Here is a 14,345-nt window from a genome sequence, read left to right as displayed (position 1 = left end):
GTGTAGATTTTGTAAACTTGTATTTTTTTTCCTTTCTATGCAAATAAAAAATATTTATTATAATTATGTATGTATGAATGTATGAATTTAGTTGTGAATTATTAGAACATTGATTTTAAACATGTAATGTAATCTGATTGTTATTTGCACAACTGCATATCGAGCTACTTACTGCTTTTTATATTTACATGCATGCAAGAATATTAAAAACAACAAATTTGATATAGATGGGCAAACATTGTTTTTGTTTTATGTTTATTTGATTAAGTTGCTTTATGCGTAAAAAAGCACCTAAAATAATATTTACATAATGAAAAAAACTCACCCTGATTGGCATACATATGAAACACGGAACAATACTGCGGCAGGTGGCGTCCGTGTTCGCTGACTTCACGCTGTAACAACGCCAACAGCGACCCGATGACGTGATCGCTCAAAGTCGCGTTCGGATCCGGATTGTTGATGCCCGGCGGACACGGACAAGGGGGATCCTTAATCGAGAAATGCGCGAGCAACACCACGATCTTTATGAACGCGGTCCGTACCTCGTTACTGGGACAGCTAAGAAGATATTCGCAAAATCGACCCATATGGTTGAAGAGAATATTTATGCCGAACCACTGACGTATCGTCGGGGACGATCGTAAATGGAGACATAAAACATCGCACCTAGAAATTAAAATCATATTATTGCCTTTGATTGATGTCTTGTTACGATATTAGGCCGCTATAGTTTTAATTACATAATAATCGAAGTAGAAATCATAGACCCAGTTATCGGGGAGAAAAAATATTACCGTGTGTTAAAAAAGTCCCGGACCTCCTGAATAATGCGTTATACGCCATCAAAGTGTATTAAAAAGATAACTTTGCATATACAGGAGACATCACAACAGTAGTAAAGACCCACGTTACTTTTTTATGCATTTTCGAATTCTACGCAACATTTTAACATAACTTCTTGTAACATATGCTATACTTTACTTCAACAGATTAAAAGATACAATAAAAAATTCTTATGTAAAATTTATTATAAATAAAACTTGCAAATACTAACCCATAAAAAAACGATACAAAAAAAGTATTTGGACAATAAACCTATTTAATTAAATGTTGAAAATGGTACCCTTGAACGGTTTGACAATTGTAGGAAAAAGCATTTGCTACGTTTTCTAACATATCACGAGTTATCAATTCACATTCTATTCTGATTCTGTCTTGTAGTATGTTAATATTTGCCGGCTTTGTCGCATAAACTTTATTTTTTAAATGCCCCCCAGATAAAGTGGTCTTCTGCCAATCCAACGTTTTGGAAAACTCGTATTTAAGAATCTTCTTAGATTAAATCCAAAATGAGGAGAAGCGCCATCTTCTTAAAACCATATTTGAAGAAAATTAACATGTCTCATTAAAAAATGGACCTATTATCCTATTGCCAAATACACCTGCTCAAACACTACCTTTTCAGGATACTGGGTATGTGTTTCACGCATCCAGTGCAAATTTTCATCTGACCAATATCTGCAATTATGTCGATTCGTCAGAAAAAAAAATAATTTTTTTTAAATCGATTTTTTTTTACATTCTGGAATCATGATATCACAAAATTCGAAGCGGCGGTCAAAATCATCTTCAAATATTTTCTGTATTAAGGCGATTTTATAAATATGAAATTTATTGCGTTTAAGGACATTCCAAACCGATATGAAATATAGAAACTATCTTGTCTTTTAATCTGTTGAAGTTAGGTATAGCATATGTTTCATGAAATTGTATTAAAATTTTGCGTAGAATCGGAAAATTCATAAAAAATATACCATTCCATTTAAAAAAAGGTACATTTTGTCTCTACTACTGTCGTGATTCCATAAAGTTATCTTCCTAATGTACATGGGACACTTTTTGATAAAAGAGCGCGTTCACGAATTATTAAGGGGGCGCGGGAGTTTTTAACAGACGGTATATGCGTGTGTGGATGAAGGAAACACTCCTCATAACTTCTTGGCTTTTTAAGCAAAAAAAAATTAAATTTGGTATGTAAGTACGATACGTAAACGCGCATGCTTTGACATATTCAACTGACTTTTACGTCACTTCCGGTTTAAATACGATACCCCGCTTGTTGAATTGTTGCAAACATCAAAAAAATTATATTTTTAATTTTAAAGTAGAGTGCTATGAAGAGTGGCCGATCCTAGGAGGGGAAGGAGGGGACTGGAAGACAGCAGTGGCGGCTCCTTACAGTTCAGGGAGGTAGGGCCAAACCTTGATCTGATTTTATCATGACCGAACGAGTGATCGAAATTATTACATTTTATTATCAAAATTATAACGCAATAAGTTTTCTGTTTTTTTTTGTAGACAAAAATATACCTACATTTTAAAAATTTTGAAATTTAAGGAAATGAACTTACAAAAACTACGTGGAAATGTCAACACTTCAAGCCACAGGCAACATACAGTTTTTCATATTTACAGTAAGGTACACAAATAAGTAATTTTATTATTTTTAACAACTCAAAAAAATTTTTCTATATTTAAATCGGGCAACGGTCGCGCTAACTCCTTTATTTCTACTTTTTGTTCCAATGATAAAGTGGAAAATGGATTTGCTTTTAAAAAACTAATTTTATTCATTGTTTTTAATATTAAATAAAAATAAAAAACACCAACAAAGCCGAAAACGCCAGCCAAATAAAATAAAATATCTCTACGGAACCGCGAACGCCCCATGAATAATCAAAACAAACAATATCACACAAGTTTTGCTAGAAAAGATTCTATTGGTTTGGAGCCCGGCCCAAAATTATTTAATTTGCTGTAGCTTTACCACATTCTTTCAAGGACATTTGCTGTGATTATTCGATGTAACACGCATCGATACGGGGCCTGGCCCAACAACTACGTCTTCGATTTCGCATTAGCGAAATTTGCGGAACCTTGCACTGGCTGCGTTCCAGTATTTTAATTTTATAATTGGTATTAAATATTAATATACAGATATTTTTTTGGACTGAAGTAAAATTTAAAAAATATATTTTTTTTTATTTTCAACGTTTATTAGGTAGAGCCATGGCACTGTGGCTCTACCCCAAAAGCCGCCACTGGAAGACAGTACGTTTTCAGGAAAAAAAACTCGGGAAATTTTACGTGTAATTTACATTTCCACTTTTTGACCCGCAGAAACAAAATATTGTACAACACATAGTTAAAAATTAAATTACGAGACAGTTTTACCACTAACCAAAACTTTTTATTTTTAATCTCGAGACGTGTTTCGCTAACGATGTGAGCATCTTCGGGAGAAGTTTTAATCTTCTCCGGGAAGTTTTAATCTTCTCCCGAAGATGCTAACATCGTTAGCGAAACACGTCTCGAGATGAAAAATAAAGAGTTTTGATTAGTGGTAAAACTGTCTCGTAATTTGAGCATCACACCAAAGGTTCCAACCATAGGACTAACACATAGTTTGCAATTAGAATTTTCCATAATTACCATTTGAAGTGGCAATTTTGATATATTTTATAATAAAATGAAGGAGATCGAGCTGCCAACTATTACATCACGAGCATTTTATAACATAAATCTCAGAGAGATTAATTATATCGATATTGGTATAATTAATTAGGGTCAAGATGACCACCCTTACTCAGGTAAAAACTCTCTTCTATACGTGACATATTTTTGAAGTAAATTCACATTTTAATAGAAAATCGGAAAGAGAATTAACCCAGATACCCCTACCGTCCGTTATAACAAGTATAGTCGCTTCGCTCCTATACTTTTGGTCCGTGGGGACCAGTTTGAAACCTTTAGGTCTTGTCTGTGAAAAGCCATAAGGTAATAAAAAAAAAATCAAAAACTATCAGGTGTACTTAGGTGAGTCGGGGAGGCTAACGTTTACCTGCCAAGGAAAGAGAGGACCAGTTGTTGGGGTATCATGCTTCAAAGAACCATAATTTGTTATATAGTCGCGTTGTGTGTCAATATACTGTCTTATATTTCAAATATCTGTGAAAGTATATTAATTGTATTCTAAATAAAGTCTGAATACCAAATTCGAACAGAATCGGACCAATAGCAAAAAAGTTACGGTAGTCACGTGACCTAGGCTGAAACTTAAATGTCAGTTATCTGTCATAATTTATTAGTTGTATCCTAAATAAACCATAAATACCAAATTCAGAGAGAAGTTCCCATAAGGGTCTATTTCTTGAAATAGAACAAACAGGGATTTTACGTCGATTTGTTTTAATTTTTCTTTTTATTTTGAAATGTAATAGTAATAAAATATCAAAAGAATTGAGAGGAGGAGAATAAGAAATAAAAGAAACCATCAATGAATTGAATCGAAGCTATAGAAGCCGAGAGATTAGTAAAAATGTGGGAAAAAACAAAAGAAAACTGGTTTTTTCCCACGGTATCATTTTTTTTTCTTAAAATAATTATTGACAAATTATAATGTAAGCCCTAAGTTGGCAATTTCACGTAAAAAAAACCCAAGAAAAAAAAAATTTTTTTTTGGTCGAAAATCGAAAGGGGTATAACCATGAAAAATTGCGAAAAAATGGTTTTTATTTTTTTTTAAATAAAATATAACTCTGACAACTTTTTGTCTTAAACAAAAGTTTTCGGGAATATTACGAGGTATCCGTGCGTTAAAACGAATCGGTTCTAGCTATTATACAGTCGGAGAAAATTGAAAAAAACTATTAAACATAAATATCGAATTATCAAGAGCCCTATGGAAAAATTTCAGTTTTTTATTTTTCTATCCTGTACTACTTCAGAGTATCTTTAAAAAAGATTATTACCAATTTGACTCTAAAATGAACGGAAAACCTATTTCTTTGCATTTTTCGATTTTCGAACAAAATCCGGGGTCAAAATGACCATTTTTCCAAAATATGCTCCGAATTCAAAATTTCTTTTTTCTGGTTAAAGACCATTTAAAAACTAATAAAAAAGCTTTATGACAAAATTTTCCACGATTTATACGAGTGCCATAATATAAAGGGAAAAATTAGGTTCCATAAGAGCCTATGTACAGGGATAAGACAACCGGGCTTTTACGTCGATTTTTTTAATTTTTCAGTTTTATTTCGAAAGGCAGTTGTAATAAAATATAAAAAGAATTAACAGGAGGAGAATAAGGAATAATAAAAACCATCAACAAATTGAATCGAAGCTCTAGAAGTCGAGATATTAGTAAAACTGTGAAAAAAAAATAAAAGAAAACTCGTTTTTTTCCACGGTAGCATTTTTTTTCTTAAAATGATAACTGACAAATTATAATGTAAGCCCTAAGTTGGCAATATCCATTAAAAAAAACCCAAGAAAAAAAATTTTTTTTTTGCTCCAAAATCGAAAGGGGTATAGCCATGAAAAATTGTGATTAAATGGTTTTTATTTTTTTCTAACTAAACTATAACTCTGACAACTTTTTGTCTTAAACAAAAGTTCTAGGGAATATTACGAGGTATTCGAATGTTAAAACTAATTGATTACAGCTATCACAGATTCGGAGAAAATTGTAAAAAACTATAAATCATAAATATCGAATTATCAAGAGCCCTATGGAAAGATTTCATTTTTTTATTTTTCTATCTTGTACTACTTTAGGATACCTTTCAAAAAGATTATTATCGATTTGACTCTAAAATGAACAGAAAACCTATTTCTTTGCATTTTTCGATTTTCGAACAAAATCCGGCCCAAAATGAAAATTTTTTCAAAACATGCTCCAAATTCAAAATTTCTTTTTTCTGGCTAAAGACCATTCAAAAAGTAATGAAAAAGCTTAATGACAAAAATTTTCAAAATCTATAATAATGCTACAATATTATGAAAGAAGATAAGTTCCCTTTAAAGCCTATGTATTCGAACCGATGATTTTTTTATTTTTTTTTGAAAGGCAAATTTAAGAAATAATTTAACTAATTAAGATAAAAGGAATAGGGTAATACGAAATATTATCTATAAATATATACATATCATCTAATAGCAGATTTTAATCAAATAGGAAATTTTGATAGTCACGTGACCCTAGAACTTAATATTTTAAAATTTTGTAAAAAATCAACAATTGCATCCTAAATAAACCCCAAATTCCAAATTTGAACCCAATCGGATCAATAGCAAAAAAGTTATGGAAGTCACGTGACTTAAAAAATTCAACATGTCAAATTTCTGTCAAAATTTATTACTTGCATCCTAAATAAAGCCCAAATACTAAATTTCAACCCAATCGGATCAATAGCAAAAAAGTTATGGAAGTCACGTGACTTAAAAAATTCAACATGTCAAATTTCTGTCAAAATTTATTACTTGCATCCTAAATAAAGCCCAAATACTAAATTTCAACCCAATCGGAACAATAGCAAATAAGTTATGGAAGTCACGTGACTTAAACATTCAATATGTCAATTATCTGTTAAAATTTATTAATTGTATCCTAAATAAAGCATAAATACCAAATTTGAACCCAATCGGACTCATAGCAAAAAAGTTACAATAGTCACGTGACCTGGAAGTCAAATGTCAAATATCTGTGAAAAATTAATAATTGCATCCTAAATAAACCCCAAATACCAAATTTCAATCAAATCGGACAAATAGGAAGAAAGTTAAGGTAGTCACGTGACCTTAAAACATAGTCATGTCAAATATCTGTAAAAATTTATTAATCTTATCCGAAATAGGTACTAGGTACCAAATTTCAACCAAATCGCACCAATACCAAAAAAGTTATGATACTCGACTAACCTTAAAAATCAATAATTTCAAAAAAATTTTATTTATATCCCAAAAGCAATGTTTAAGAATTATTAGCATATATTAATAATAAACTAAATAGTAAAAACTCACCTAATATCGAAATTTTTATTTTAAATTAAATAGATCATTACGACTGACCCGTGTATATATTCGAATAATTTTAATAAAATAATCGGGCAAATTTCATTTCGTCTCACCCCGGTATAAAGACACTGACATTTCAAAAAAACGGCATTTTTCGAAGACGTCAAAATGTTTGCCGAATTTTCCTGGCCGCAATACACAATTTCCCCTATTGATATGCACAGATTCGGAAAGCCCATTCATTTTCTGATTCGGTGCTTCCTTTCCCTGATCGTTTCCGGTTCATTTTCATTCATAATTTTACAAAAAACCCAACCAAGTCCCGGCCACCTGTCACGAGCAAAAAATTTGTATCCACCATGCGTCAAAGTATTGTTCCCACCAGCCATTTCATCAGAGTTTAGGTTGACACCTCCAATTACCTGCAAAAACGCAAAAAAATGGACTTTTTTCATAAAATCGCATTTTTCGGGTACTTGTACTATCGCTGGAACCCTGAAATTTTAGTATGTGTTGTAAAACAAAATTTCGGATCTTTTAGATGATGTCTGATCTTTTCACCATGTACAGGGACGTGGCAAATGAATTAAACGCGAAAATTCGAATTGCTCAGAACCTATTAATGTTGGAAGATTGTAATTTTACATAAATATTGGGGTTATTAAAGTATTTAATGCCTGAGAATATAAATGGTCCAGATGCTACTACGAAAAAGTTATTAAATAAAATGTGATTTTCGGGTCGGACCTTCATGGGTAAAGTTCATTATTGCTCGCCCTGTATGGTTCCCAAAAATTTCGGTTATATGGCATATAAAAGGTAAAAGATGAAGTTATTTTTTGAAAAAAAAAATTTTCCCAAAATAAGTATCGTTTGGCGGAAAATCCCAAAAAACTGAAAATGCCAGAACTCGTAAAATAAATTTTTTACAAAAAAAAGCTCCAAGTATGTTAAATCTCTTATAAAATGAAGTCTTTTCGCCGAAACACTTTTTTTATAAAAATTTTTTTTTAGCCTCTGGAGAAGTTTGAATTTTTTTTTTAGTCACTTTTGTTCGCTTATAACAACTCACCCTGTATACCGATCGGGCTCAAAAAGTATACAGACACGTAAGCCCCAAGAACCCATATATCCTGAAAATTTCAACTCGATTGAACGCTTTAAAATTGAGATCTCGTGAGCAACTCGATTTTTACCAATTTTTTTACGAATTTTTGAATTTGAGACAGTACCGCTCCGTTTGGTGGTACCGGAAAAAAAATTCGTTTACGGATCCATCATTCCCAATGTATTGAGAGACCCTATGCCAAATTTCATCGTTTCGCTAGCCATACAGCCAAAGATATGAATTTTTATTTCCAAAAAAACACGATTTTTCGGACCCGGGCCCGCGTGCATAATATAGTCGCAGACGCTCCTATATAACAATCACCTAATAGTTCGCTGCAGATTTGAAACTCTGTCACTCCGCGTTAGATGGCGTTGGGTTATTCGTTGTTAGAAACGCGTTTTAGCGAAATTTTATTTTCCAACCTCTTAAAGGGAGAGTTCTGTATGCGAGAAAGTGTTTGGAATAACAGGTGCTTAGTTTCTTGTAAACAATGGATAATTAATTATAGGTAAATATACTGATTAACTATTCATATTATTTTTCCATCTTGTGAATAAGTAATTTTGGAAAACATCAATCTTTATACTTGTAAACAAATAAGTTAAAAATTTTCATCTCACCGGCAAAAATATAACCTCAAATACCGATGTCCGTTTTGACGGACAGTAGGAAAATCCAGTATTATTCGATTTTTTTCCCTATATTTGCAGTTATTGGTAGCGGCCCTTGAAACTTCATGAACTCATGGCAGAAATTAAAAACCTTGATGACGATGAGTTGATTCCTGATGCTATTGCCGTTCTACCGCCAGTTAACGCAAATGAATATAACACTGATGAAGATTCCGGCTACGAAAATGAAGTGGATATAAACAACCTCCCTGGAAGTCAGCTGATGACTGAAGTTGAGGTAATATTTGAAAACAAGGAATCTATCTAACCAAACTACAGTTGAGAGTGATTTTGATAGCGACGATGACCTACCTTTGTCTACCTTTCTTACGAAAAAACGATCAAAATTATCGACCTCAAAACCAAATTACTCTTGGAAAAAGGTGACATCAACCAAGATTTTCCAGAATGGGTAAACGCAAGTGGTCCAAAAAATTCTTTATCTCCTTTAGAACTATTTTTTCAGTTTATAGATGGCGAAATTATTGACTTAGTTGTAAAATATTTCAATTTGTATGCTATTTAGCATAATCGCCAAGGTGATATACATTCCAGTGAAATAAAATGTTTCGTTGGTGTTTTACTGCTCTCTGGATACAACTCATTTCCTCGACGGTCAATGTATTTAGGAAATAACAGTGACGCAGGAAATAAGTTAGTCTATTCGGCGATTTCTCGAGATCGCTTTAGTTTTATAATGCAGAATTTGCACCTGAATGATAACAACAATCTTGAAAATACCGATAAGTTTTCGAAACTGAGGCCTTTGTTTTCTACTCTGAATGAGAAATTTCAGTCATTTGCACCCCTTAAAGAGTGCCATAGCGTGGACGAGTCGATGGTACCCTATTATGGCGGTCATGGATCAAAACAGTTCATCCGAGGAAAGCCCATTTGTTGGGATTATAAGGTATGGGTGGGAACAACTAAAAAAGGGTACATTGAATGGTTTGAGCCGTATCAAGGGTCCACAACTATTATTTCTGAAAAATATCGTCCTCTTGGCTTAGGGGCTAGTGTTGTACTTCAGTTTGCCGATATTATTCAGTCTTAATGTGAAAAAGCTCCTTTCCATATCTTTTGTGACAATTTTTTACGTCATTACGTCTGTTGGCTCAAATGTACAGGAACTCTGCGAGAAATCAGATTGCCCTCTTGAAAAATCCAGTATGTTCAAGAAAAAATCCCGTGGTAGTTTTGATTATCTTTTAGAGGAGAACCAAAATAATATTGTATGTAAATGGAATGACAATAGTGTTGTTACAATCGCCTCAAATGTAACATCTCCTTTTCCGACACAGCAAGTCAAACGCTTCTCTCAGAAAGAAAAGAAAATGATACATGTTGAGCAGCCATGTTTGATTAAAAAATACAACGAAAACATGGGCGGTGTTGATAGGGCTGACCAAAATATAAGCCTTTGCCGCGTAGGAATCAGAGGAAAGAAGTGGTATTTATGCTTGTTTTCACATGCTTCGGATGTGGCAGAACAAAACGCATGGCAACTTCATAAACATTCTGGCGAGAAAATTGCAGTTTAGGAGGTGTATTGCTGCGGGATTATTAGAAACATATAAGAAAGAAACAAAACGGGGGCCATCTAAACCAGGCAAATACCTGCATTATGAGTCCAGATATGATCGGATGGATCATCTTGTGAATTATGAGGAAAAGCAAACCCGCTGCGCATTTTGCCACAAACAAGCAGCATTCAGATGCCAGAAGTGTGATGTTGCACTCATCCAAAAATGTGTTTTTAAGTTACCATACTAAAAACTGATCTATTATTATTGGTTAAAAAAAAATCTCGTTTCTAAATAAAGTTTTATAAGTTTATAAGAATAATTGAGTTTTAGTAACGTATATTGCTACCGTATGTTTAAACCGACGGCTTTTACAGAAAAACCTAAAAGCGGAACTAAAAAATTTTACTAGAAAAATATGTTTATTTTAACTCAATAAGTATATATATAACAAAAAACAAACGTTAAGAGTTTCAGGGGTATCTGGGTTAATAAATAGATCATCTTGGATCAATGGATGTAAAATAATACATGTCAAAACTTGTAAAAGATCAAATATCACTTTTTGAAAAAACCAATGCTAAACATTCCAAATATTACAAAAGCTTTAGAACAAAATAAACTAATGCTAAGCGATCAAATAGAAAAATTACAACGTTTTGTTTTAGAAAGCCATAATGAAAACCCAGTAAAAATATCTTCTCTTCAAATAATTTACAATATTTTAGAAAGACTTAAAGTACATACCAATATCTAGAATAAACGAACAATATCTAGTCAATAAAAATTTCAATTTTCTAAGTATTATGGAAAATATTTTGTTATATGATAAATTCCCATTGTCGAAGCAAATAGGTACAATTACTCTTACTTATATTTTTTTTCTATTCCTGTATCATTTAAAACAATTATTCAAGTTCCAAATATCCTCTTTTAACTATTCCATATTAATTATGTCTGTTTTTATTCCCAAAAATCGTTAGGTAGAAAAACTACCTAGGCCACCAACCGTTTTGAATGAAGAAAATATTTTGGAATCAGAGGACGATAAACCTCTTAAATATCGCCTATTTAACTTTAACACGAAAAGCTGCACATAAAACTAATAAATTTTTGATTTTTCACTGTGTTCTTTCCATTTCACTTAATTTATGTAAGAAACATTTCAGAGCCAAAGTGGATCAAGTCCAGTAAATTCTAATTAACAGCTTTACTTCCTAAATCGAAAAATTTATTCATTTTCACAAAGATGCTGGTCATATGTTTTATAAAAAGCAACAACATAAAACACAAAATCTACAGCATCACATAAAATATTAAGATTAATAAAAAGCTGAAGGTTACATGTTTCGCCCGACTTACATAATAAAATTTACAACATTTATTACATGTTATAAATATGTTAGGTGTTTTGTAATGTTAGATGCTTTAGTCGGGCGAAACATATAACATTCATCTTATTATTAAATTTAATGTTTTATGTGATGCTGTAGATTTTGTGTTGTTGCCTTCCTAATTTTAAATTTTTATCATGATGAATACGTAAGTTTATTTTCCATCGCAACTCTAAAAAGAAAACACACTTGTCTAATGGAACTTTGACTTAATTTATCTTAAAACTGCAAATTATTAACTCGATCCACTTTAGCTCTGAAGGCCTCAATTAGTAACAAAGATCAATCAATCAATCAAAAATAAACGTACCAATCCATTGCCGGTCCTCGAAGGTTTTTCTTAGTATGCCAGCCGGTGTGGAACAAAAAATTACTAACCAACTGAACACTTAACAGGTACTGCTGTTCTAAAAGCTCGTTAGAGAAACTTTGACTGTGCCGCACGTTCGTTTGAGCACAACTGGTCGCTAATTTTCTTATAAACGCGAAATACTCCACGGTAAACTGACTTCGGTGATGTAAAAATTTGATATTCTGCTTCCTAATGCTATTCTCGATCGCAATCGGCATTTTTAGGTGAGTTTCTTTTCTGGAAGATGCTAAAACGCGACTCAATTAATTAAAAAAAAAAACCATAGAAATCCAACTCACATAAGCTTAGTTGTGTAAAAGATTTAACTAGTTGTTCTTCTTCGACGTCATGCCTGGTGTAAAACAGCATGTAGGCGTTCCACCACCTCTTTTGACGGCGATAGGTGGTGCGCTTTAGCATAGGGTCGAACATTTCCCCCATATAATCACCGCCAAAGCACTGGATTTTCATTTCTTCGTCCTCGCCCATTCTACATTCTAAAACATCTCCGTCGTCGAATTTGTACCACCTTACTTCACCCGACGGGTCTCGATGTCGGATATAAGAGTAGTAGTGTCCACCTAAAAATTGATATGTATTTTGAAAAAGTCTCTGGCAGAAATTAGCCCAAAATTTATAAGATTTTACTCTATTCCATTAAAAAACCTGTTCAACAAAATATTATATAAAATTTGCTGGATTCAAAGACGAAAACAAATAACTTTATTGGTGTTAATACAAGAATTTAAACAAGTCAATGGATATACAGTATAGTATCCCGTGGAAATTTGGAATGCTGACAATGCATCAGTTATCCCAAGAAAGATAACTGATGCATTGTCAACATTAGCCAAATCTAAATTACATGTAGATATTTAAAATTGTTGATTTTTATTTGCATTTATATTTAATTGGTTAGAATAAAACCAATCTGAAACCTTCGACTCTCCTGTAAACTCATGTGCATTACCAAGTGCATATGCCTTTTTTTATTAAGGTTGTACCGATCGTCGACAAAGAGAATAAGATTAGCACTAGGATAACTGCCCTCAAGATCATTTATATATATCAAAAAAAGCAGGTACCAGCATTGATCTTTGCGGTACATCAAAATTTAATTCTGTAAAATCAGATTGTGAGTCCTTGGAAGTAACCACTTGACATCTGCCAGAAATGTGATTCTATTGATTTTATGGTAAAGCTTGAAAAATTATAACACTTCAATTTCATTGCAAGGAGACACAATCGAAAGCTTTGCTTAAATCTAGATTTCTAGGGCTTTTTTTAAAGATTTTTGAAAAAATAGGGAATACAGGTCTATAGTTTGTCAGGTCATTGCGACAGACTTTTTTTTTCTAAATAGGTGCACTTTCGAGACTTTAAAAACAGTGGGAAAAAACGCAATCACTTATACACAAATTAAGAAGCTTTACTAATGATTTATCATCACGACTGTTTTGGTTTTTTAATAATTTGAATTTATTATCTGGAAAGTGTAGAGTAGCTGTGTATTCTTTAACTTCTGCAGTGCCCTGAAAAGGTGTTAACTATAAAAAAGGTATTTTCGCAAAAATGTTGTCAATGCATGAGTTAACATGAGTTGGAGAGGAGAGAAAGGTGAATATTAAAATCCCCATTCAGTATAAGGTTATATTCAAGAGTGTTCAAAATCTGTAATGCATTTTGTAGCATATTCATAAATTGGTCAAAGTTACTAAATAGTGGCCTGTAACAAGTCATTATCACCAACTTGTATTTATCAGATTGTACAGCACACATTTTATAATGCATTTTCAGAAATAGATTAGAAATAAATCGTAATAAATAAAGCACAAACACAATCCAACTATTTAGGAATCGGATAATTAAAGGGAAAACATTTGATAGTAATTACGATGTGTTGTATGATATTAGCTCATAGATAAAATATTTCAAATTTGTAAGTTAGATATTCAATACTCTCAATTTACATTGCATCTACCTCAGACTTTTCAACAATCTTTCTGATTTTCGGACTTTTTATTCATTTCTCGCCCGTTCTTCGATTTATGTTTAGTGAGGTTTTTTTTTGAAGGTGTTAATTTTGTGTGAATACAGTCTAGTTAGCAATTCTTTTATAGCTCCAACTCTGATTATTTAGCACAATAATTTTACACATGGTAGGATCACAGCTGTTTTCCTATCCATTTTAAAACACAAAACGTAAAACAGAAACCTGAGGCAAACAACTAGTTGAAGTACATTAAGTGTCTCTAATTGATTTCTATTTGAAATTTAATTTCTAATGATTTCATTGAAGAACAGCAATAAACAAATATATACGGCCCATAAAAAGGATCTAACTTCCTAATCATTTTTCTAATTATTTTGCCAAAATTGTATACGAATAAAATAAAAAGGATTAGATAATACAAATATGGATTTAGAAAATGG

General features: G+C 32.3%; 1 protein-coding gene across 4 annotated transcripts in view; it reads right to left on the bottom strand.

Moving 5' to 3' along the window:
* Positions 1-14,345, bottom strand: part of LOC126745452 (probable ubiquitin carboxyl-terminal hydrolase FAF-X) — a 75,216-nt gene that overhangs the window by 12,615 nt on the left and 48,256 nt on the right. For all 4 annotated transcript variants that reach the window (XR_007663550.1, XM_050453310.1, XM_050453308.1 and 1 more), the window contains 3 exons: positions 12,212-12,493; positions 11,871-12,159; positions 326-669 (listed from right to left, as the gene is read on the bottom strand). Coding sequence is in view for 3 of the 4 variants with exons in the window: in XM_050453310.1 (XP_050309267.1) it covers positions 326-669; positions 11,871-12,159; positions 12,212-12,493 (915 nt within the window). In the remaining variant the exon portion in view is untranslated. The remainder of the gene's footprint in view (positions 1-325; positions 670-11,870; positions 12,160-12,211; positions 12,494-14,345) is intronic.

This window comes from Anthonomus grandis, chromosome 16 (assembly GCF_022605725.1).
Source record: "Anthonomus grandis grandis chromosome 16, icAntGran1.3, whole genome shotgun sequence".
NCBI classification, from domain to species: domain Eukaryota; kingdom Metazoa; phylum Arthropoda; class Insecta; order Coleoptera; family Curculionidae; genus Anthonomus; species Anthonomus grandis.
The sequence above is the reverse complement of the archived record's forward strand: the minus strand, read 5'-3'. Positions and strand labels throughout refer to the sequence as shown.